The 26,476-nt window shown below is 34.4% G+C and overlaps 1 protein-coding gene across 1 annotated transcript; it reads left to right on the top strand.

Moving 5' to 3' along the window:
* The first annotated feature begins 1,320 nt into the window (after positions 1–1,320).
* On the top strand, positions 1,321–24,727 carry LOC120594111 (membrane cofactor protein-like). The gene is made up of 6 exons (XM_039852119.1): positions 1,321–1,641; positions 1,949–2,051; positions 9,133–9,218; positions 10,071–10,262; positions 14,523–14,705; positions 24,040–24,727. The coding sequence occupies exons 1-6, from the start codon at positions 1,401–1,403 to the stop codon at positions 24,123–24,125; spliced, it is 891 nt and encodes a 296-aa protein (XP_039708053.1). The 5' UTR covers positions 1,321–1,400; the 3' UTR covers positions 24,126–24,727.
* Positions 24,728–26,476: the final 1,749 nt, after the last annotated feature.

Here is a 26,476-nt window from a genome sequence, read left to right as displayed (position 1 = left end):
CGTTACATTTCTAACCCAGGTTTGTTTTCCTCTTGAAAGTGAGAATATCTGGCTCAGGATACTCAGTAAATGTAATGTTATTAATAAACCTCACTTCTATACCAATCCTCGTTTTAAGCAATACTTTTACTTACTAGGGCTTTGGGTTGGCTTTTTGGTTTTGCTTTATTTTGGACAGTTGATTGAGGAGCATTCAGATATCAAGGTCAGTACAGTGGAAATGTTGAAAATATTAATCCAACAGATGAATATCACAACAGGATGAAAATGAAATGTTGAACTGTGTATATAGAGAGAATTTCAGCATCCATAACACAATATGAAATAAGAGTAAAATTTCACTTGTGAGAGTTCTCAATTTGAAGTAAGAACAATCCAGGGAGTAAGACAGGAAGGTATCACAGGGATCAAAATGGATCTATCTTGTTTCTTCCTACATTCTTAACCTTGTAAGAGAGCCTCTGCATTCTTTCAGCCCTCAAGTACTTTACTTGATGTGTCTCTATGACATTATTTTACAGAATAGTTCTAACAGATTTGTTAGGTTGTCAAGCCCACAGATAATTAAAGGAAAGGAATTACTAAGGTGGAAGTGACACTATTCTAGAGGGAAAAACTACCAAAAAAATAAAACACCCAGAAGTAAAAAATTCTAAAAGTACTGCAGTATAGTAGCTTTACTAAAGAGATGTACTCGATACATAGCCCACAGCCACCTGAGGGAACTTCTGAAGTCACGTATAGTCCATTGATCAGCGAAGAAGATTAAATTATATTTAAAATAATGTCAAAGTTATAAAATTTGATGTTTAAGTGGCATCTATTCTCTTATAAAATGCTCAGGTTGCTGATATGAAACATATGAAATGAAGTCTTATATTTTGAACAATTTTAGTCCATATTTATTTGGACTTTTGAAATCTACCTCTTACCATAGCATTCTTTGAGCACCCTCTGGGTACAGAGTGTAGTAGAAAAAGAAGGCATGTGATCTCTGGCCTCGAGGAACTTGCCTTCTAGAGAAGACTGAGCCAGAAGTAACAATTCATCATCAGTTTGTGTCTCAAACTGTGGAAGAATAATCTGGCCAGAGTGCTATATAGTATAGAAGTCTTCTTCGGGGAGAGGTAAGTGTGAAAGGAATTGAGAAAAAATGGGGAAGGATGCATGCTTTAAATAAATTTTAAAACCAAAAACATTGCTGCTATCTCTTTATTTTACTGGAGTGAGAATTCACCTCATTCCCCAACAAACCAGTATGTTATTTAAAGCAAGCACAGAACATCCTCCACTATTACCACCACTTGTTTAAAAGCAGGAAACAGTCATTTAAAATCTTGCCAACAACCTTTCCATTTATTCTGTACTTCCCCCTGATACCAGGCCATAGTCCCTAGCTGATGAAGAAGATCAAATCGTGTTATTTTCATATTCTCATTCTGTTATGCACAGATGCCTGTGATGACCCACCGAGATTCGAATCTATGATGCTCAATGACATTCCTAAAACTCTTTACGATCCTGGGAATAAAATAGAATATCAGTGTCGCCTTGGATATAAGCGCATCCTGCCTTTTCTTACCACTACTGCTGTTTGTCAGCCTGATAACACATGGACACCTCTCCAGGAGGCTTGTACAAGTAAGTAAACAAAACTTTTGTTTTTATTGCTCTAGATCTTCACACATTTTAAACTGCATATTTCACTGTTATGATGAAGGTTTTCTCATGAGAATGTAGATTTTAAATAGCAATGTCTTTGAAAATCAGCCCCGAATCTTATTCTTGGCAATTGGTCTTCAGAGCAAATGTGAATCTTAAGTTTGAGCTTTTTATCATGAAAGAAAGACAATATTTCCATGAATTCAGAAGAGTAATGTAGAATTTTGATTTTGATCTAAATCTGTTTTGAAATTATGACACAAAAAACTTGACATTTTTCTTTTAGAAAAATCATGTCCACAGCTAGAAGAACCCCTAAATGGCCAAATAATCTATGTAAACAGAACTTTTCAGTTTGGTTCACAGGCTCACTATATTTGCAATGAGGGGTAAGTAAGTTGCTGCTTAGGAAGAAGGTAAATATTACTAATTTAATATTTGTTTTGCTTCTCTTCTTACAGATTCCTATAATTTTGGTTCTTTGCTTTCTCTGTGACAACTTTACTTGTAGCTAATCAACTCTTCGACTTTCTATGGAGACTGAAAAGGTGTATAATGAAATAGAAGAAATTTAAATTTCAGGAAAGCAAAATTGTATAATACTTGCTATATGTAATAATAAGCCTATCATTAGCATTAAAAATGTAGTAGTCATGACGACTTTATCCTTAACAACAAAGTGCACCCTGTTTAAAATGGCCGACTCTCAGAGTTGATAAAGGGCTTATAGAAATGTAAGGTGGAATTGCCAGTCAAAGATATTCTTACATCGAGATAATTTTGTCAGGTGTTACCAGACAAAAAATAGACCGGGTTAGCCTGGGCCTTAATATTTATTGATCAAGTCTCACAGTTGGAAAACCTTATTTTTGAGAGTGCTACAAAGGAGTGAAGCATCTCAAAAAGAGGTACTGAGCACTTAATACTAGCCTTTGTCTTATAAAACTCTTTTCATACTATATATTCGGGATATTGGGAATTTATGACAAATGTGCATTTATAAGGTAAATGTAAAACGATATAAAAAAGCAACTGATTTTTATATTAACTTTGTATCCTGCTACTTTACTGAATTCATTTATTCTATCAGGTGTGTGTGTGTGTGTGTGTGTGTGTGTTAGTGTGTAATCCTTAATTTTTTACATATTTAATTCTTCCTAACAAATTTGGATGCCCTTATTTCTATTTCTTGTCTAATTGCTCTAGCTAGAACCAGTACTTTGTTGCATACAAGTGGTAAAAGTGGGCATCTTTCATTGCACCTGATCTTAGAGGAAAAGCTTTCAGTTTTTGACCATTGAGTATGCTGTTTGCTGTGGGTTTTTCATGCATGGTGTTTCCTATCTTAAGGTAGTTTCCTTAGTTTATTGAGTATTTTCATTACTAAAGAGTGTTGGATTTTGTCAAATTCTTTTTCTTCATCAATTGAGATAATCGTGTGGGGTTTCTTTTGGTCTTCATTCTGTTCTTGTTGCCTACTACATTGATTGATTTTTATATGTTGATTTACCCTTGCACTCTAGGAATAAATCTATTTTACCATGGTGTATAATCCTGCTGAATTCTGTTTGCAAGTATTTTTGTGGAGTTTTACATCAAGGTTCATAAGGGATATTAGTCTGTAGCTTTCGTTTCTTGTAGTATCTTTCTCTGACTTTGGTGTCATGGTGATGCTGGTCTCAAAGATAAGTTCAGAAGGCTTCATTCCTCTGCAGTTATTTGGAAAAGACTGAGAAGGATTGGTTTTAGATTCCGTTTAAATGTTTGGTACTTTTTACCAGTAAAACCATCAGGTCCAGGACTTCTCTTTATTAGGAGATGTTTGATTACTGATTCAATCTTCTTACCAGTTATAGGTCTACTCAGATCTCCTTTTTTTTTTTTTCATTTAGTCTTCGTCAGTTCTGTGTTTCTAGAAAATTTCCTACTTTAAATAAGTTATCCAACTGTTGGCATAATATTGTTCATAGTCATCATATGAAATTTTGTATTTCTGTAGAATTATTTTTTACTTTACTTTTTACTATTATTTGTTACTTTAGTAATTTGAGTCTTCTCTTTTTCTTAGTCCTTCTTGCTACAGTTTCATCAATTTAGTTGATCTTTTCGAAAAACCTACTTTTAGTTTTATTGATTTCCTCTATTTTTCTCTTCTCAATTTTTTTATATCTGCTCTCATCTTTATTATTTACTTTCCCCTACTATTTTGGAGTTATTTCTTCTTTTTCTAATTCTTTCAGTTGTAAAGTTAGGTTCTCGATTTCAGATCTTCTATTTTTTATTTGAAGTGTTTATAGCCGTGAATTCTCTTCTTGGCACTGCTTTCACTGTGTCTCATGAGTTTGGGCTTAATATGTTTTCATTTTTATTCATTTAAAGTATTTTCTATTTCCCCTGCGATTTCTTCTTTGACTCATTGGTTGTTAAAAAGTATGTGTTTAATTTTCGCAGGAGATTTTCGTGTTACCTTTTGATATTAATTTTGAACTTTGGCAAGAGAAATTTCTGAGATGTACTAATTAAATTATATCAGGCCAGAGGATATGAAGAAGAGACAGGGAACACAGTGAAGGATTGAAAACAATGGAAGTCTTCTCACTTTCCTGAATGTATGTTGAAACTTTGAATCAATGTCCAGACCTATTTAGCATCGTATTTAGATAAGAGTTCTTATTGATATTATACCTCTTATCTAAAGTGGATAGCTAACCACTAGACTCCACCTCATCCTGCTTGCACATGAACTTTTCAAACTGTTGCCAACGAACAATCTGAAAGCAGTAAACACTTCTTCCTTACAGACTATAGACCTATTTGAGAACTACCCCACTTATCCTTCTTCTGCAAACCCTTATCAGTAGCCAATGTGAATTCTTTCAAAATAACTTACATCTTTCTTCTCAAATCTATAAACAAGCCATGTCAGACACAGGACGGTGGACATGTTTGTCTTCTCCATATATTCCTGCTGATTGTGGTAGACCTGGTTCTTTTTTTTCTGGCTATCATATGTCTTAATGAACTCTTTCTTTCAGAAAGTTTCTTGTTGTTAATATTTTTGTTTTAACAACTTTATCCTATTGTGGTCAGAGAAGATACCTTTTCTGATACTTATCTTTAAAACCTATAGATTAATTACTATTAATTTGTGGTTTAACATATGATCTATCCTGGAAGATGTCCCAAGGGCACTTGAGGAGAATGTGTATTCTCTTGTTGGATATGGTCCTCTGTCTATGTCTGCGAGATCTATTTGGTTACTTCTGTTATTGAAATCCTCTATTTCCTCATTGTTTTCTGTCTGGTTGTGCCATCTATTATTATGACTGGGGTCTTGAGGTCTCCAACTATTATTAGAGAAATGACTATTATGGAGAAATGAGCATTTTCCGTTCAACTCTCTCAGTTTTTGCTTCATATATTTTGAAGGTCTGTCATTAACTACATAACTGTTTATAATATTTATATCTTCTTATACTATTAAAAATTTATTAAAATATATTGTGCTCCTTGTCTCTTGTAAATTTTTTTGATTTAAACTCTATTTTGTCTTAGTATAGCCAGCCCTGCTCTCTTTTGGTTACAATTTGCTCAGAATATCTTTTTCCATCCTTTCACTTTCAACTTGTTGATGTCTTCTGAATCCTTTGAGGATAGCAGATAGTTGGAACATTTGTTTTTATCCATTATACCAATATCTGACATTGAATGTAGCATTTAGTCCTTTTAAATTTAAAGTGATTATTGACAAGGAGGGACTTACTTCTGTCATTGAGCTATTTGTTTCTTACTTGCCTTAATGCTTTTTTGCCCCATTTCCTGAATTACTGTATAATTTTGTGTTAGTTGACTTTTTAATTAAATGTTTGAGTTCCCTTCTTATTTCTTTTTGTGTATATTCTATAGTAATTCAATCAGTGGTTCCCATGGGGATTAGTTTTAACTTCCTATAGTTATATCAATCCAATTTGAATTTGTACCAGTTTAACTTCAATAAATTATGAAAACCAATCATGAGGTATATCACCAACCTATTGGGTTGTAAATGTCATTCTGGCCTCTACAATAATAATTATAATACTGGTATCTACACTATTTATTTTCTTTATAATATTAGTCTCTTAAATCACATAGAAAATAAAAATGCATTTACAAATCATTGGTACAATAATACTAGCTTTCATAATGTCCCATGTGTGTACCTTCGGTGAGATGTTTATTCATCCATATGGCTTCAGGTTACTCTCTAGAATCCTTTAATTTCTCCTTTCAGGACTCCCTTGAGCACATTTTGCAATTGAGGTCTAGTTGTAACAAATTCCCTGGGCTTTTATTTCTGGAAAAGTTCTTAATATCTCCCTCATTTTTGAAGCACAGTTTTGCTGTATAGAGGATTTTTGGTCAACAGTTTTTTCTTTTATCACTTAGAGTCTATCAGTTCACTGTCTTCTGGCCTCTGAGTTTCAGATGACAAATCTGCTGATAATGTTATTTAGGATTTCTTGCACACAATGATTCACTTCACTCCTGCAACTGTCAGGATTCTCTGTTACTGGCTTTTGAAAGTTCGATTATTATCTGTCTTAGAGTGGGTCACCTTGAGTTCATTTTACTTGGAGTAATTGAATTTTGGGGTATTTATATTCATTTCTTTCATCACATTTGGGAAGTCTTCAGCCATTATTTCTTCAAAGATTTTCTCTGCCCTTTTCTCTTTATCTTCTCCTTCCAAGAGTCCCACAGTATATGTATTATATTGGTCTGCTTATTGGTCTCCCACAAGTCACTTAGGCTCTGTTCATGTCAATCATTTTCTCTCTGTTCTTCAGACTCAATAATTTCCATTTTCCTAGCTTTAAGTTTGCTGATTTTTCTTTCTGCCTGCTCAAAACTGCCTTTAATTCCCCTAGTGAATATTTCATTTCAGTTATTGTACTTTTGAACTCTAGAATTCTTTTTTTTAAATTTTTTTAGAGTTTCTCCTAACTTATATTTCCATTTTGTTTACATACTGATTTCTTAACTTTTTACATTTCTTTTAGTGTTTTGAGCATCTTTAAGACAGTTTTGTATTTTTTTTTCTAATTTTATGAAACCCCAGGGCTCTGGGGCTTCCACAGTTGGCATTCCTACAGACAATGGAGTGGCCGGTGGCAAGGCCTCTTTTTACCTTCCTCTGAGTCGCAGGTTGTTGGTGCAGTTGCATTTCTTCCTACAATTGTTGACAGCACGGAGGTGCAGCAAGCACAACTACTGTGGCACACATTTTATGACTGTTATATTCCTGGGTAGCTGGCAGAGGAAAGGCTCATTGATTTGACTCCATGGGTGAGGTGCCAAGTGCTGGGTGGACTATATCTGGACTTTGTAGTCTGACAGAGTGTCGCCCTTCTCCAGATGTTTGAACAGAAACATCAGATGCTGTTGGTCAGGAGGGATAGCCTCCTTGTCTTGGATTTAGGCACTTACATTCTCAGTTGTGTCCCTGGGTTCAACCTTGAGAGCGATGGTCTTGCTTGTCAGGGTAATCACAAAGATTTGCAGCTCTGCATCTGCTGCTGAACAGACTCATTAAGAAAACAAAGACTGTGGAACCAGAAACTGCAAGTTTGCCACCAAGAGTGCTTGCAAACAATGTACACACAGTTTTAGTGACTATTTTAAACTCTTTGTCTAGTATATATTCTCTTAGTTCTTTTTCAGGGATAATTTTTGTTGATTTTTTTTTCTTAAACAGCCATACTTTCCTGTCTCTTTGTAACTTTGTAATTTTTTTTGTTGAACTGGACATTTGAATCTAACAACATCGTAACTCTGGGACTCATATTGTCGCCCTTCCCTACTGTTTGTATTTTTTTTTTTTTGATTGTTCAAGCATGTCTCTGTGCTGAGAATCAGCCTGACATGTAACTGAAGGTCTTCTCAGATCTTTTCTGAGCCTTCCTCTGGGCATGTGCAGTCACTCTCTAATTTATTTCACATATACAGTTGTTTTTGAATGTCCCAGTTCCTAATGTATGGCTCTCAAAAGGGAATACAGTGAAAAATCAATGAGAGAACAATAGTTGCTGCTTCTTTAATTCCCCTGGAAGTCACCTCAGTCAGTAAGGATTAGACTTACAGGAGTGCGGAGACATGTAACAGCAATGGCTGCCCAACTCTTTGTCTGCTTCTCTGTGATAAGAAGGAATAATCGATGATAAGAGCATAGATCTCCCATATTTAAGACAAAGTCCTTTTTGCCCACCTTACTCCCTAGGGCTGATTATAAGCTGCTACAGGAAGACACACACAGCTGCTTGCTCTGGGAGTGGACTTTGTGGCTGTCACTGTGCTAAGAGCTGAAACTGACCAAAATTAGTAAAATCTACCCATCCAAGTCTGTTCCTGGAAGTTGCAAGTCTTCAGCAGGCTCCAGAGTTCCAAACCAGTTACATCAGAGAGATTCTAGCACTGCAATTGTTGTCTAGGTGTGGAGACACATTCTTGGTGTTTCCTATCCTGCCATCCATCATCCCAGAATCCTCTCCTAATATATTACGGTATAGAATCAATGAGTGAGCCTTGGAGAGAAGACATCTGGGAGCAATCATAGGCAGTTTCACTGATTATTTTGTAGTTTAATAAGTGAAAATATCCAGTCAATAATTATAAAGAGAGTTTGTTGCACACGTTGAGGAATACCAAAAAGTCTTTTAAGACGTATGCTCTCCTCAAAAAGTCGTAGTCTTATTGAGAAGCACAATATATACTGAGAGCTGTTAAAGGAAAGTAGTAAATGAGAAGTACCAAAGAAATAGTTTTATTCATGATCATTACAATGAGAGTCCAGAGGAGAAGAGAGTACTATGAATGTAAATCATCAGAGATTTCATCGAGTAGTTCTCTTGAGCTATTCTTAGGAAGATATTCTGAAAAATATTAATAAGACCTAAAACTTGTCTAGCATTCACCATGTTCCACATGCTAACTCATCTAATACTCAAAACAACCCCACAAGGCTTATACTATTATCCCCTTTTCATACATGGGGAAACTGAGAAACAGAAACACTAAAGAACTTGCCCAAAGTGAAAAAACAAGTCAGTCCGGCTGGAGCTGGAACTGGAAACCAGTCAGGTGAACTCTAAGGCCTCATCTTTCTACTCAGCTGTTGTCCATACTGCGTAGAATGGCACCAGGAAAGGCAAAGAAGTAAACGTGTGATGTGATTGTCAGAGACAGCAAATACCTGAGTGAATAAGGTGACAGAATTATTTAGATGTTTTCTTCTAGGCCAATGTGTGTGCAAATGCAAAATCTCTTTATTTCATTAAATTGCAGATTTTGTTAGTACATTCAATATATGTTGTGTACGAAACTTCTCCCTGAAACTACTGTAATGCAGAAAAACATCCATATAGATGCTTTCTTCATTGTATGCTTTTTATAACAGATAAGAACACAGTAATCCTTTATTTTTTCCATTAGTTTTCACTTACTCGGAACAAAAATTCTATATTGTGAACTTTCCGGAAGTAATGTCGATTGGAGTGATAATTCCCCAGAGTGTGAAAGTAAGTATTCTCTCTTTAAAATTTAGAGCAGCAGTTCTCAAACGTTTTGGCTTGGGGACCCCTTTACACTTTTAAATTGTAAATAGCCCACAGAGCTTTCCTGCAATTGGATTAGGTCTAATAATATTCCTTATATGGGAATTAAAACAGAGATGTTTTAAAATATTTATTTATCAATCCATTTGTAAGAACCGTAAGCTCAATACATGCCAACAAATGCAAGATATTTTTTTATAAAAATAAAATATTTCCAAAACAAACAGTGAGAATTATGGCTTTGTTTTATATATTTCTCAGTCTCTTCAATATCTAGCTTTAAGGAAGACTTCTGGATTCATTTTGTTACATTATCAAACAATTTGAAGCCATTGGAAAAATTCACTGTAAACTCAAGAATCAAAGTGAAAAAAGACAATAACATCTTGGTATTGCTGTGACCATCGATTTAGGATTGACATATTTATAAATTATAAAACATTTCTCAATCAACACTGAGGTGTGTTTTTAAACATAAGCGTATTGTCTTATTAAATTGTCAGCATCTCTTATCATGAGAAGAAGTCTTAACAGTCTTAACAAGGCCTTGCAGATAAATACAAGTATTTTATATAGGAAATTTATATAGGTATTTAAGAAAATGAGATTTCTTCTAAAAGTTCATTTCTCCATTAATGATTTGAATTGAGATAATATATTAGAAACTTTCTTCTAAATGTATACTGGATTCACAACTACTTTGTAGAAATACGTCAGGGAACATATTAAAGGCAGTTCACAAGACATTACTAATGCTATCTTAATTTTCACTGTTTCATTTGCCTTCCATGTCTTCTTTTTTTTTTTCTTTTTAAGAAATTATATGTCGAGCACCTCCAAATATAGCAAATGGAAAATACACCAGTAATGACAAGCCTATCTTTGACTATAACGAAGTAGTAATTTATAGCTGTAATCCTTCAATGGGACCAGATAAATATTCACTTGTTGGAGAGAGCAAACTTATTTGTCGCGGACTATGGAGTAGTGGTCCTCCTGAATGTAAAGGTAATATTATTTCCACTCTTTCATTCTCATTTTAAAGTAGCATGGTAATACTTTGTAAATACTTTTATTAACAAGTAAACAAAACACCCATATATGCTTGCTTCTCCTGTTAAATTTCTCATTTAATTTAATATGGGTCAAATAATATCAAAAATAGTTCTAATTATAGAGTCACCCACCTCTCCACCCACAGGTTCTTAGCATTCTTGTTTATACATTGTTAATTACTATACATATAGTAATTATTATTATTATTTATTTATTTTTTTGCTTGAAAGCATAAAAAGCACAAACACTGGCTTAAAAATAAGAAAGTTTTTATCTCTTAACACAAGTAGCATGACAGTTATGGAGTGGTACAGTAAATTATAAAAGACCAGCCACCCCTCTCACCAGTAAATAAGATTGAAAAACTCTAAACAAAACATACAGGCATGCCTTGATCAATTGCGCTTTGCTTTATTGTGTTTCACAGATGTTGCATTTTTTACAAATTGAAGGCAAGACCCTCACCAGCAAAACAATTGTGACTTACTGTATTTTGATATTCACTTATTGCTATAGGCTGGAACAAATCTGCAAATATCTCTGAGATATGTCTGTACTTTAAAAACAATGTTTATGGCATGAGAGTGTGACCAGAACCAAGGACACACTGGAGGGTATTTGACACTTGAAGGAAAGAAACCACTGAACAACTGCAAAATATTTTTTCTTTTCAGGTGTATATAGAACAATCTTTACTATCATATTATAGACAATAAGATAATTTTTTAATTTAAAAAATTGAAATTCTTTACAGTACAGAATTTTCACAATGAGATGAATGTAGAACTCAAATCAAAGATATCTGTAAAATTCCCAAATATTTAAAAATTATGCAAGACACCTTTAACTGACCCATTAATAAAGAAGCCACAGAAGAAATTTGAAAGTGTTTTGAACTGAAGAAAAATGAACATGCTATATCAACATATACAGGTTTTGGAGAGACAGCAGAAACATTGTTTAGAAGGATATTTATAGCACGAAATACTTACATTAGAGAAAGAGGAAAGTCTCAGATCGATAATCTCAGCTTCCACTTTTAGAAACTAAAGAAAAAGAGCAAATATAAACCCTGAATGAGGAAACAGAAGAAAATAATAAAGATAGAAATCAGTGAAATTTAAATAAAAAAGTAGAATCGATGAAACCAATAGCTCGTTCTTGGAGTTTAATAAATCTATACCCAGTCCAATAAGAAAACAGATGATACAGATTGCCAATATCAATAATGAGAAAGAGGAGTCACTAAATATCCTAAAGACATTTAAAAGATAATATGGGAATAACATGTACAACATGATGCCAGTAAGTTTGACACTTAAATCTTCTCAGAAAGAGAAATGCAGGCCTGTGTTGTCACTGAGAATTTACCAAATACTTAAGGAGTAAATAATAGCAGCTCTACACAAACTCTTCAAGAAAACTCAAGAAGAGGGAATACTTTTCACCTCATCTCATGAGGACAGCATTGCCTCAATACCAAAACCAGACAAAACATTGCAGGAAAATTAAAGCAATATCCATTATGAACATATAACAGAATATTCTTAGTAAAATATTAACAGATTAAATCTTGTCATGTGTAAAATTAAGACTACATCATAATCAAGTAGAATTTATTCCATGAACATAAAGTTGTATAAAATTCAAAGTTAATCAGTATAATTTGCCCTATGCAATAAAAGCATTTGACAGAATTGATCATTTTTTGTGGCAAAATTTATCAACAAACGAGAAATAGAGAAGACCTAACTATTTCAACCTGATTAAAGGCACCTACAAGAATCTCACAGCTAACATTATACTTAGTGGTAAAAGACCAATTTACTTTCGACTGAGGTAGGAGCAAGACAAGTGTGTCTACTCTTACCCCTTTATTCATCATCATATTTAAGGTTCTGTTTAGTACAATAAGGTAAGATACAGAAATAGCCATACATTTTGGAAAGGAAGAAATTAAATAGATTTTGTTTACTTACGACATGATTGTCTATGTGGAAAATTTGAAGGACTGAATTTTACAGGGTTGCACTACACTAGCTCAACATACAGAAAACAATATTATGTCTGTACACTAGCAATAAATCATTAGAAATTTACATTTTTTATTGTGGATTGATAATTTTTTAGCATTTTTAAATTTATTGGGGTAACATTAGTTAATAAAATTATATAGGTTTCACATGTACAATTCAATAATATATCGTACGTATATTAATGAATTGTGTATTCACCACCCAAAGTCAAATCTCCTTCTGTCACCATATATTGGACACCCTTTACTCTTATCTAACTCCACTGTCCAACCTTCCCCTCTGGTAAACACTAAAATCTTGTCTGAGTCTATGGGTTTTTATTTGTTTGTCTTTGTTGCTTTCAGTTTCATATACTCAACCATAAAAAAGATGAAATACCGGCATTTGTGACACATGGATAGAAATTTAAAATTTTAAAGTACTGTTTACAGGCACTCCAAACTACATTAAATATTTGCCAATAAATCTAACAATAAATGTGCAAGATTTCAATGGTAAAAACAACTAAACACTAAAATAAATTAACCCATTTCCTGTTTGCCCCAAGTGGCATGAAGAAATGTTAGAAGTAATGAAACTTTCCTATGTCTATTTGGTAGTAATTCCATAGTTAGCATTTACATTTATGAAACCTCATACAGCTGTACACTCAAAAGGATGAATATTACTGTATGTAAATTATATCCAGTAAAAGACTAACTTAAAATCATTAATGTGGCTACCAGCATTTACATCAACATGAAAAGTCAGGAAAGGAGAGGAGAAATGACAGTCTAGACAATTATTTGAATAAAAATTGGCCAAAAATTTACCACAATTGAACCAGAACAACAACCCCACAAGTCCAGGAAATTCAGTGACACAAGGAGGATAAATTTTTAAAATTTTACAAAGAAATCCTCACTAAACTACATACAACATAGTGAAAGTATTGAAATTAAAAATTAAAGTAAAAGAAGCCGGTGAGAGAAGAGAAAAAAAAAATTACATTGACCCACCCCCCTCACCCTAAGTGTAATGACTTCTCACTTCTCTTAAGGAACTGTGGAAGTACTGCGGAAACTAGAAGACAATAATATTAGCTAAAGTCCTGAAAGAGAATAAAACATATAACCTAGAAATCTCTGTCAAGGGAAATCTTTCAGAACTGAAGGTGAAATAAAACCATTTTGAGGTTCAAGTAAGAAAATTTGTCACTACCCAAACTGCACAACAAGAATTGCTGAAGGAAGTTTTTCAGAGTGAAGGGAAAGAGATACCTGATGGAAATTCACATCACAGGCAACGAGGAAGAGCACTCTTCTGGTTTAAAAGGCTATACATCATGGGCCCTTTTCTATTGCTCAGATTTAATCTCATAAGATGTTCTCCTGCATTCACATTCTTCTTTGTGCTTTTTCCAAATTCTGCCAAACACATTACTGGATCCTGAAATCAATCTAGAAGGGCATGGCCAGCATTTTACTTCTTGAGAAGTAGAGTAGAATGGGAAATACCAGAGTGTAGTAAAATGAACTCTAAATATTAATTTTTAATTTACTCAGGCCTGTGGGATTATATACTGGCTTACAATGTAAAACGTGGTGTTTGATCTCTGGGTTATAACCCAAAAGTTTTGGAAAACATGGCTCTAACTCCACTGGCCTTTCTATCTCTTGAACATCCCAGTTCATGCATGTTGTTGCTACCTGAGGACTTTCTTTTTCCAAATCTTTGCCTGGCTAGCTTTTTGCCAACTTCTACATTTGAGCTCACGTATTACCTTCTCAAAAGAGTCTTTCCTGCTTTATAAAATGCAGGAAACTGTAATCAGTGTCAGCATGAAATGGAAAAAAAAAAAATCCCTAGAACTAAAATGTTCAAAACTTGCTATTCAGCTTCCCTGGAATTGTTATCTGGTATTCAGACCTTTCTCAAAACTAGTCAGTGATGGGGGTGGGGGGGAATGTAGGAAAACAATAAATTGTAATGACGATCTGTTCTAGGTGGAAACAGGTTATTAGATTTCTTTAAATCCATACATGGATTTAAATTGCACGAATAGTCTTTTTTAAGAAAAAAAAGTCAACATCCTTCTATCCCTTCTCCCTTGGTTCCAAGTGGAAATTACTACTTTGCACTAGTGGCCTATGTCAAAGCAGCTTTTTATTAATTCTGGAATTTCTCTACTTTTCAGTGGTCAAATGTCAATATCCAGTTGTCGAAAATGGAAGACTGGTGTCAGGATTTGGAAGAAAATATTACTATAAAGACGAGGTCGTATTTGAATGCAACCAGGGTTTTCACCTTAAAGGCAACAGCACAATTTTCTGTGGTGCTAACAATGTATGGGAGCCTGAGATGCCAGAATGTATTAAAGGTACAAAAGGTGTCCCTTTCCTTTTTCTTTATTAGATTTTATTTCTTTGACATTAAATATCAATGATATAAAATAATTAAAAACCAGCAGTTTTAGCAATTAACTCTGTCTTATATTTATTTCCATGATAAATGTATGACATACAATTTACAAACAACTCTGCTGTTATTTTGTATTTTTCATACAGTCTTGGTATGTCATGTATTTCACATAGGTGTATAAATTTCTGGTTGGCATTTTTACATTAAAAATGTAGAGTAGCCATTTTCCAATAAATTAAAGCATAGGATTTTTTACCTAAATAAGTGAAGAATTAAGGGCATAATTTCCTCTAAGTGAAAATATTAACTAAATGGTAGATACATCTATGTGATTTTGTTTTGCATTTTCCATTCTCCCCAGTACAAAACCTACAATAGCCCATCTGTCAGGTTTACTAACTTCCTGCTTTATTTTTCAAAATCGTTTAAATAACTAATGATTTTCTAAAGAGTTCGTTGAATGTCTGTTGATTTGCAGTCATTCATCATATTTAGTAATAAAAGGGAAAAGGACATATATACAGTCATTCTGGTTGTTATACTAGTGTTATACTAGTGTTATAGTGATTCTAAAATGATTTGCCACAGTCCACAGATAGAAAGAGGTATGTAAATTTGGCAGGTTAAGTAAACCTTTCATGTGTTTACTTTATGTAAAATGATTTAATGCCTTCTTCACTGGATAATAGGTAAGATAAAATGAGATGCACCACAGCACCTGGCATATAGGAAGCTCACATGATTGACACCATCGCTCCAATTTCCACGGCTTCTGCTTTTTCTTTTCTTTTATTATTTATTTCTTTTTATTTTTTTAATTAATTTATTTTTTTACTCAAAGAAATGATTTAAATTATTTCTCCCATCTGCCTCCCCCCACCACCTTCCCACCCTGCCCTCTGGTAACCACTAGTCTATAGTCCATGTCCATGAGTCTCTGTTTTTTTGGCCTGTACATTTGTTGCTTTTAGGTTTATATCCCACATATAAATGATATCATCTGACTTTCAACTTTTTCTGTACGGCTTAATTCGCTTAGTATGATTATCTCAAGGTCCATCCATGTTGTCGCAAATGGCAATATTTCATCTCTTTTTATGGCTGAGTAATATTCCATTGTATATTGTACCACAGCTTCTTTAGCCAATCATCTATTGTAGGACACTTCAGTTGCTTCCATGTCTGGCCACTGTGAATAATGCTGCTATAAACATTGGTCTGCAAATATCTTTTCGGATATGAGTTTTCAAGTCATTGGGGTAAATACTCAATAGAGGGATTGGTGGATTATATGGTAGAGCAATTCTTAGTTTTTTGAGGAAACTTTATACTGCTTTCTATAGTTGCTGTACCAATTTGCAATCCCACCAGCAGTGTATGAGGGTTCCTCTTTCTCTACATCCTCTCCGACATTTGTTATTACTTGTCCTGTTTCTTATAGCTATCCTAACAGGTATGAGATGGTATCTCATTATGGTTTTGATTTTCATTTCCCTAAAGCTAGCGATGTTGAGCATCTTTTCATATAATTGTAGGCTATTTGTATGTCTTCTAGGAAGAAGTGTCTATTCAGGTCCTCTGCCCATTTTTTGATTGGATCGTTTGCGTTTTTGTTGATATTGAGTCCTATGAGTTCTTTGTATATTTTGGATATGAGGCCCTTATCAGAGGCGTTTCATGCAAATATATATTTCCATTCTTAAGGTTGTCTCTTAACCTTGGTGATGGTTTCTTTTGGTGATCAGAAGCTTTTTAGTTTGATGTAGTCTCATTCATTTATTTTAGCTTTTACTTCCATTGCTTTTGAGGTCAAATACATAAAATCCTCTTTAAGTTCAAGGACCTGAGTTTAGTTCCTGTGTTTCCTTCTATGCACTTTATTGTTTCAGGTTTTATATTCAGGTCCTTAATCCATTTTGAGTTAATTTTGGTGTATGGTGAAAGACAACAGTCTAGTTTCATTCTTTTGCAAGTGGCTTTCCAATTTTCCCAGCACCACTTACTGAAGAGGCTTTCCTTTCTCCACTGTATGCTTTTGACGTTTTTGTTGAAAATTATTTGCCCATATAAATATGGCTTTACTTCTGAATCTCGACTCTGTTCCACTGGTCAGTGTATCTGTTTTCCTGCCAATACCTTGCTGTTTTCATTATTATCGCTTTGTAGTATAATTTGAAGTCGGGCAGAATGATTCCTCCAGCCTCATTCTTTATTCTCAGGATGGCTTTGGCAATTTGGGGTTTGTGGTGCTTCCATACAAATCTGATGATTTTGTGTTCCATTTCTTTAAAAAATGCCAATGGGTTTTCGATGGAAATTGCATTAAATCTGTATAATACTTTAGGTAATAAGGTCATTTTAACTATGTTGATTCTTCCAATCCAAGAATATAGAATATTTTTCCATTTCTTTGTATCATCTTTGATTTCTTTTAATTTTTAAATTTTTCATAAAATTTTTCATAAAATTTACTCCTAGGTATTTTATTCTTTTTGTTGCAATTGCAAATGGAATTATTTTTTTGCTTCTTTTTCTGATGCTTCATTTTTAGAGTATAGGAAAGGTAAGGATTTTTGAACATTGATTTTGTATCCAGAAACTCTACTGTATTTGCTTATTGTTTCTAGCAGTGTTCTTGTGGCGCGTTTAGGGATTTCTATATACAGAATCACGTCATCTGCAGGTAGTGACAGTTTGACTTCTTCGTTTCCTATTTGGATGCCTTTTATATTTTTCTCTTGCCCAATTACACTCACTAGGAACTCCAATGTTATATTGAATAATAGTGGCAATAGTAGACAGCCTTGCCTTGTTCCTGATCTTAGAAGGAAGGTTTTTAGTTCTTCACCATTAAACATAATGTTGGCTCAGGGCTTGCATATATGGCCTTTATTATGTTAAGGTACTTTCCTTCTATAGTGATTTTTATTAAGTGTTTTGATCATAAATGGATGCTGTATCTTGTCGAAGCCTTTTTTGCATCTATTGATATGATCATATGATTCTTATTTTTTAATTTGTTTATGTGGTGTATCACATTAATCGATTTGCATATGTTGAACCATCCCTGTGCCTCTGGGTTGAAGCCCACTTGATCATGGCGTATAATCTTTTTAATATGTTGCTGTATTCGGTTCGCTAGTGTCTTATTTAGAATTTTTGCATCTGTGTTCATGAGAGATATTCGTCTCTAGATTTCTTTATTTGTGTTATCTTTACCAGGTTTTGGTCTCAGAGTGATATTGGCCTCATAAAATGTGTTGAGGAAATAGTACCTCCTCTTCGATTTTTTCTAATAGTTTGAGGAGAATAGGTACTATATCTTCTTTGAATGTGCTAGAATTCACTGGTGAAGCCATCTGTTCCTGGACTTTTACTTTTTGGTACATTTTTGTTGATTGTTTCAATTTCCATACTGCTGATCCATCTATTTAGATTTTCCAGTTCTCGATTCAGTCTAGGAAGGTTGTATTTTTCTAAGTACTGGTCCATTTCTTCTAGGTTATTATATTTGGTGTGATATAGTTTTTCATAGTATTCTTGCATGATCCTTTGTATTTCTGCAATATCAGTCATAATTTCCCCTCTTTCATCCCTGATTTTATTTGTGTTTTCTCTTTTTTCTTTAGTGAGTCTAGCCAAGGGTTTGTCAATTTTATTAACCTTCTCAAAGAACCAGCTCTTTGTGTTGCATATATTTTTCTATTGTTTTTTGTTGTTATTGTTTTCGATTCCATTTATTTTTGCTTTAATTTTGATGATTACTTTTCTTCTGCTGACTTTAGGCTTCATTTGTTCTTCTTTTTCTACTTTTTTAAGGTGAAGCGTTAGGTTATTTATTTGGGCTCACTCTTGTTTTTGAAGATAGGCCTGTAATGATATGAATTTTCCTGTTATGACCGCTTTTGCCATGTTCCAAAAGTTTTGATATGTTGTACTATCATTATCATTCACTTCTATGTATCTCTTGATCTTTTTATTTCTTTCTGACCCATTTATTCTTCAATAGCATGTTGTTTAATCTCCATGTATTTGTGTTTCTTCCTGATTTCTTTCTGTAGTTGATATCTTGTTTCAAAGCATTATGATCAGAGAATATGGTTGGTATGATTTCAACCCTCTTGTATTTGTTGAAGCTATCTTTGTGTCCCCGTATGTGCTCAATTCTCAAGAATGTTCCATCTGCACTAGAGAGGAATGTATAAGCAGCTTTTTTGGGATGGAAGGCTCTATAAATGTCAGTTGTGTCCAGTTGGTCTAATGTGTCATTTAAGGATGTTATTTTCGTATTGATTTTCTTTTTAAATGATCTGTCTATATCTGACAGTGGGGTATTTAGGTCCCCCACTACGATAGTGAATTGGTCCATTTCTCCCTCTAGTTCTTTTAGTAATTGCTTTACATATTTTGGGGCTCCCCGATTGGGAGCATAGATATTAATAAGTGTAATGTTTTCTTGTTGCATGATTCCCCTTATCATTATGAAGTGTCCCTCAGCATCTTTCTTTATCTTTTCTATTTTGAAATCTATTTCGTCTGATATGAGTACCGCAATTCCCACTTTTTTCTGAATGCCATTTGCTTGAAATATCATTTTCTACCCTTTCATTTTGAGTTTATATTTGACTTTGGATCTGAGATGTGTCTCCTGGGGGCAGCATATGATTGGGTTTTGTTTCTGATCCATTCTGCAACTCTGTTCCTTTTTATTGTCAAGTTCAATCCATTTGCATTTAGGGTAACTATTGAAATATGAGGTCTTCTTATAGCCATTTTGTCTTTTGCTTTCTGGTAGCTCGATGTTTCCATTGCTTTCTTGTCCTTGTGCTTCTGTTTTCTTTATTTTGGTTGGCTTTTGTGGGTTCTTCCTCTGGTCCTTCTTGCTTTATGTTACATACTCGGTTCTAAATCTTTGGCATGTGGTTACCATTATGAATGTGTAAAGGATCGTTATATATATATACAGTCATCCATTTTCTTCTGCACGTGCCTTATCTCCATTCCCCTTTGTGAATTTGTATCTTTGAATCCCCACCTTTTCAGGCATTGTTATCTCAATTTGTTCCTATGTATGCTGAACGTTCATTACTACCTTGTTATAACAATTCTTTTCTTATTATATAAAATTATAATACCCTATTCTTAGTAAGGATTGCAATCCTCTACTTCTATTTGCCTGATAGTCACTTTACTCGTAATTATGGTTTGGTTTTTTTTTTTGTCATTTTGTTTTAGATGAACTGATGCCTTTTAGTATTTCCTGTAGTGCAGGCCTCATAGTAGAGAATTTTCTCTATTTTTGTATGTCTGGAAAGGTCTTAATTTCTCCTTCATATCTAAAGAAGAGCTTAGCTGGATACATTATCTTAGGCTGGTAGTTCCTTTCAATTAATAGCTTAAATATGTGATTCTATTCCTTTCTGTCTTGTAAGGTGTGCGCTCAGAAATCCAAAGATAATCTAATGTTTACCTTTATAAGTTACCGTTTTTTTCTCCCTGGCTGCCCTGAGAATTCTGTCTTTGCCGTAATTTTTGATAACTTTAATACAATGTGTCTTGGTGAAGGCCTTTTTCGGTTGAGATAATTGGGTGTTCTATTGACTTTTTGAATTCCAAACTCCAGCTCATTCCTTAGAGTTGAGAAACTCTCGTCAACTATTTGTCTGAAAATGCTTTCTAAACCCTGTTCCTTTTCTTCGCCTTCGATAATGCCCATTATTCTTATGTTTCCTCTCCTGAAGGTATCAGCTAATTTTTGAATTTATCTTTCATTATTTTTCATTCTTCGGTTTCTCTCTTCTTCCTTCTGATTTTTCCTAGATTTCTGTCTTCGATATCACTAATCCTTTCCTCCATTTGGTCAATTCTATTTCCAAAGCTTGCTATTTCATTTTTCCACTCTCGCAGTGTGTTCTTCATCTCCAGAAGTTTTATTTGGTTGGTTTTGAGGATTTCAGTCTCCTTGCTCTGATCATCTAGTTGTTTTTTCAATTCCTGAAATTGTTGATTTGAGTTTTGGATCTCATTGAGTTTCTTCAGAAGTAAGTACCATCCTGAATTTTCTGTCATTTAAGTCACATATTTCTATGTCTGTAAGCTTATTTTCTGGAGATTTTTCTCTTTCTTTCTGAGATGCCTCGTCACCTCGGTTGTTCATGGTGTTTAATGGGCTATTTCTCTACCTGGGCATTAATAGAAATGTATTCTGCTTTTTTTCCAGAAAAGAAGATTTATTGTATAAAAGTCTCTCTTTAGCCTGTTGCAAAGAAGGCACTTTTCTTTTGTTTTCCAGTGGGTGGCGTCTAAGCCTCTTAGATCCCTGATTTATATAAAGCTTTAAAAATGCATCTTTATTTTCTGATCGATATTTAAACATGCTCACTACTCTCAGTTTCAGTCCTTATCAGTGTTAGCAACAGTTTTGGTAGCATTTGCGCAGATTTCCCTGGCACTTCACAGTGTTCTGATCGGAAGGTTTTGGAGGAGGGGCTCTCTGGGTTGAGGGTAGGAGGCTGTGGCTCAGCCTTGGTTTTGCAACCACAGTCAGTAAAAATCAACTGTTGTTTCTCTGCGGTCCCACCCCACTTCTCTGCTTACTGCCTTGATGACTGAGCCCTGCTGCCGGCTATGTATAAGTCCGGGCACTTCCAGGCTGGGTTGTTCAGGGAAGTGGCTGTGCCTTCGCCTCTCCCCTTCCTCCTACAGGGAGCTCCGGGAAGCTACGAAAGCAGCTTCTTTATCTCCCAGTCCACCGCCCAACACACAGGGTTCTGACCTGTAGTAGGCTTTATGCACAGATCCCACACTCAGATGTGCTGGTGTGCAGTTTGGGTGTTTTTTGTTGAGTTTTAGATGTTCGGCTTATTGTTGTTTCAAGGGGAGAGATCTAGAGACATCTCTCATTCCACCGTATTTTTTTGCCTGTCCGCTATTCAATTTTCTATCTATGAATTTGACTAGTTCAGATATCTCATAGAAATAGAATAACTCCTGGCTTATTTCACTCAGCATAATGTCTTCAAGGTTTATCCAACATGTAACATATATCAGAACTTTATTTTCTCTTATGGCTGAATAATATTTCATTGTTTGTATATACATTTCCTTTATCTATTCATCTGTTGATAGACACTTGCGTTGTTTCCAATTTTTGGCTATTCCGAATATGGTTCTCTGAATACTAGCATTTGAATAACTATTCGAGTCCCTGTTTTCAGTTTTGGAGAATATACACCTAGGAGTAGAATTGCTGAGTTATGTGTAATTCTGTGTGTGGGTTTTTTTGGTTTTTTTTTTGAAGAACAGCCATACTGTCTTCAGTGGCACCTGCACCATTTTACATTCCCACCAGTGATGTACAAAGGTTCCAATTTCTCCACCTCTTTCCCAACGCTTGTTATTTTCTATATTTCGATAATAGGCATCCTAATATATATGAAGTGTTAGCTCATTGTCACTTTCATTTTATTCTCATGACTAGTGACTGATCATCTGTTCATGTGCTTGTTGGTCTTTTATGTATCTTTTTCAGAGAAATATCACTTAAGTTCTTTGCCTATTTTTAAATTGGGGTTCTTTTTGTTGTTATTTCCGAGGTTCATTATATATTTTGGATAGTAATCCCTCTATTAGATAGACAATGTGCATATGTTTTCCCATTCTGTGGATTGACTTTTCACTCTACTTATAGTATCCATTGGTAAACAAAAGTTTTTAATTTTGATTAAGTCCAATTTATGTTTTTTCTTCTTTTGTTAATTGCGCTTTTGATATCAAATCCAAGAAATCATTGCAAGATCCATCATGAATCTTTGTTTTCTAAGAGATTTGTCTTTTAGCTCTTATATTTAATTCTTGAATCCATTTTGACTTAATTTTTGTATATGGCATAAGGTAAGGATCAAAGTTTATTTTGTATGTGCATATCCAGCTTTACAAGAACTATTTTTTGAAAAGACTGTCCTTTCCCACTTAAATGTTTTTAGCACCCTCGTACACAATCATCTGAATGTTTGTTTGTTTGTTTTTTTGTTTGTTTGTTTCTGGGCACTGTATTTTATTCCAGTGGTCTGTGTGTTGTCTTTATGCCAGTGCCACACTATTGTAATTATTGCAGATTTTGAGTATGTTTTGAAGTCCAGAAGTGTGAGTTCTCTCAACTTTGCTCTTCATTTTCAAGACTGTCTTGGCTAGCCATAGTCACTTGAGATTCTATATGAATAATATGTTAGATTTTTCTACTTCTGCAAAATGCGTATTTATGATGGTGATAGGGGTGGCATTTAACTTGTAGATTGTTTTGTATAGTTTTAACATCCTAATAATATTAAGTCTTCCAATTCATGAACACGGGATATCTTTGCATTTATGTCATCTTTCAGCAACGTTTTGTAGTTTCCAGTGTCGGAGTCTTTCACCTCCTTGGTTAAGTTTATTCCTAAATGTTTTGTTCTTTTTGATGCTACTGTAAATTAAATTGTTTTTCTAATTTTTCTTTTTTCTTTTGATTACTCATTGTCAGTTAATAGAAATGCAACTGATTTGTAGCCTGCAACTTTGCTAAATCTATTTATTAGTTCTAACAGGTATGTGTTTCTCTCTCTCTCTCTCTCTCTCATTCTTTCTCTATGTGCATGCGCACATGCGTCTCTGTGTGTAAACTTTAGATTTTTCTACTTAAAAGATCATATCATTTGGAACAGATAGTTTTATTCCTTCCTTCATAATTTAAGTGCTTTTTATATTTTTTCTTGGCTAATTGCTCTAACTGGAACTTCTAATATTACGTTGAACAGAAGTGACAAACATAGATATCCAATCTTGTTACTGTTCCTGATTTTAAGGGAAATCTTTCAGTCTTTCACCATTGAATATGATGTTAGCTATTGATTTTTCATAAATAGAACTTATTATGTTGAAATTTCCTTCTATTGCAGATAAACTTCTAAATTGTTTCTTAAGCCTTTCTGTATTTTAAATTTTACATGCAATCACATTGAATCCACGGCTAATTTTGGCAATACACTAATGAAAAGTTTGCTTGCTGTACCACAGACTATTGTTATAAGAAATGTTACTGGACAGGAATAAAAATGCTGATAACACTGAATTTAAATTTATAATATTTTATACTACTTTTAATAAGAAACATTAATATAATTTATATAAGGAAAATGAAATTATAAGGGGTTTTGTACAAAGGCAAAAAAAATCAAAACCTATGAATTCAGAAGTCTTTAAGCTTTATTATTTTCTACTTCTTTTTACTTATTTTTATTTTTTCTTTTTTCCAGATAATCTCACTCCCAGTGATGAATCACAACCTAATGACGTTAAGGATTTAGGTATTATTTTGGTTATTAATAACCCAGCATTATGAGATCTTAGAGTTCTACATGGAAATATCATATTTAAAATGTACTTAGAGTAGAAACAATCTATCCCAAATGGGTGGTAATTGACATTTGTGCTTATTTAAATAGTGCAGATATCATGACAAATGTAACCAGTTGTATCTGTAGACACATAGTTAATACAGTTTTCAAGAGATGTTCCAAATTAGGATTCCTAGTTTGATAAGGTGACTTTATCAAATATTGTGTTTATATGTCAGTTAAAATATATAAAACATAACTTCCTTTCTATGTGATAATTTTGTGATGGCAATTTGTAATTAATTTTTTTTTTAATCATACCTTGTATACACAGGTCTTAAAATACTGTAAGTGAGATTAGTTTTTTTCTAGAACATGCTGTTATAGCACACTTTATGTAGACTCAAAAGCTTCTCGAATATATATATTACACAGTAGTTTTCTAAGTCTGCATATTACAATGCAAAGACAGCAGTCCTTATCCTGTCAATTGCTAGGTTGCCGGACACTGGGAGATAGGCAACAAAAGACATTACATGGCGCCAAATTTCTCCAGTGCATAAATCTTCAAAATGATGATTTTAAATATTATATTCATTACAGTATATTCTTCACTATTGTTTTCTTTTCGATAGTAGTGGTATATTGAGTTCCGAATTTTCTTGAATAGCAACTATGGGGAACACACCGTGCTAGGTGGTTATGAAGTTTAAGTTAGTTAAAAGCACTTAAAATAATGGTTGGCACAGGTGGTGCTTAATTTTGCTGTTTCTAAAGTTATTATCATCATCAGTATTGTTGAAGAAGGAAGTACTAGAATCTTTCATTATGATACTTTAGGAAAAAATATAACCCATAGTATTTGGAGTTCACCTTTGATAATATTAAAATGTAATTTCTAATCATAGCAGAAATGGAGAATGTGTTCATAATAAGGTACTAGAAATGTAGTGATCACTGAGCATGGTAATCAAGAAGATGACAGTCCGGGGAGTATAAATAATAAACAGTTACGATATTAAACGTGCTATAGTGAAGAAAGTTAGAGCAGCATGAGGACACTTAACTCAATATTTTGAGTTCGAGCTGTCAAGAGCTGCAAGGAAGAAGTGTCACCTAAAATGAAACTGAAGGATAAGTGGGTGGGAAGAATGGTAGGTTGTCTGGTCAAAGCAGAAGTAAAATGTTGTATGGAGGCCTAGTGTGCTAAAGTAATTTTAGTAATTTAATGGAGACTACAAGGAATTGAGAATAGTGTGCAAGAGCGAGCAGGGTCTTGATAGTCACAGATTTTAAACGTTTGTGAGCCATGTTAAAGAGTCTTAGACATTACCTTGAGGGCATTGGGTAGCCATTGAAAAGCATTTGACTAGGGAGAGCGTTAGTCACGATATCATATCAATATTCTCATGGTAGTAATTTGAGAAAAGAATGATAGTGACATGAGCATCATGGAAGAGTGAAGAGACTCCTTGTTTCTCCCTTAAATTTATAATAAGTTGGACAGACAACTGTAACTCAACAAAAGATCCCCTGCTCAAAACACCAACATGTCTGAAAGATCCACACAGTGGGACATCTAAAGTGGGAGTACTGGAAGAAGTAGGGGAGGCAGGCTGGGGAGAAGGATGGACAGTGGCTGCTGATGCTGTTTGACCCACCACATGGCTCCAGCGAATGCAGTAGCTACGCATAGGTCAAGCAGCAGCCCTTACAGTATGGCCTGGAGCATGTGAGAATCAGAAGCAGTTTCTCTCCCAGAAAAGACATCTTTCCACGCTCCTCATTGTGGAAGAGCTGGGTAGAGGTGTGGGCTAGGAAGCTGGAAACAACACAGTGGGGCCAACTGCCATTACTAGAAGGGGCAGAGCTGCCATACTATGAACTTGCAACTCCTCTGCCCCACACACCCCACACTGCCAGGTAGAAAACACATCAGACAGGAGGTAGTTCTGGGAACTCACAAAACTGGTTCTACCCTCCTCCACATTTCCCGCCACACTTGTGCCCCATGACTGACACAAGTTGGTCACAGAAGGGCAACCCAACATTTCAGTGAGTTCAGGGCATTTTTATTAATGCAAAGCTATGCTGATCCACTCCAATCCCATAGGCACAAATAGTGTGGGTAAGAGAAAACAAGAATTTGCACTTTACTACCATCTACTGGAAAACAAAAGAAAGCACCGGAACCTATCAACTTGCAGAATTGTTAATAGCAACACAATATATTAACAAGAAAAAAGACAACTACCTCAAATGCACAGACAGAGAAACAATCCATCAAATACTATGAAAAAAAACAAAACAAAAAACAAAAAACAAGACAACTAGAAGCCCAGAAGAAAAATGAAGT

This window comes from Pteropus medius, unplaced genomic scaffold (assembly GCF_902729225.1).
Source record: "Pteropus medius unplaced genomic scaffold, Ma_sr-lr_union100, whole genome shotgun sequence".
Taxonomy (NCBI): Eukaryota; Metazoa; Chordata; class Mammalia; order Chiroptera; family Pteropodidae; genus Pteropus; species Pteropus medius.
This window is presented reverse-complemented; position numbering and strand designations above follow the sequence as displayed.

What these genes read in the sequence shown, in the direction of transcription:
- LOC120594111 (XM_039852119.1), top strand. Translation starts at nt 1,401, where the DNA reads ATGAAGAAGATCAAATCGTGTTATTTTCATATTCTCATTCTGTTATGC. An exon ending in TGGTCCTCCTGAATGTAAAG is followed by an intron (nt 10,263 to 14,522) that starts GTAATATTATTT and finishes TCTACTTTTCAG; the next exon opens with TGGTCAAATGTCAATATCCA. An exon ending in GATGCCAGAATGTATTAAAG is followed by an intron (nt 14,706 to 24,039) that starts GTACAAAAGGTG and finishes TCTTTTTTCCAG; the next exon opens with ATAATCTCACTCCCAGTGAT.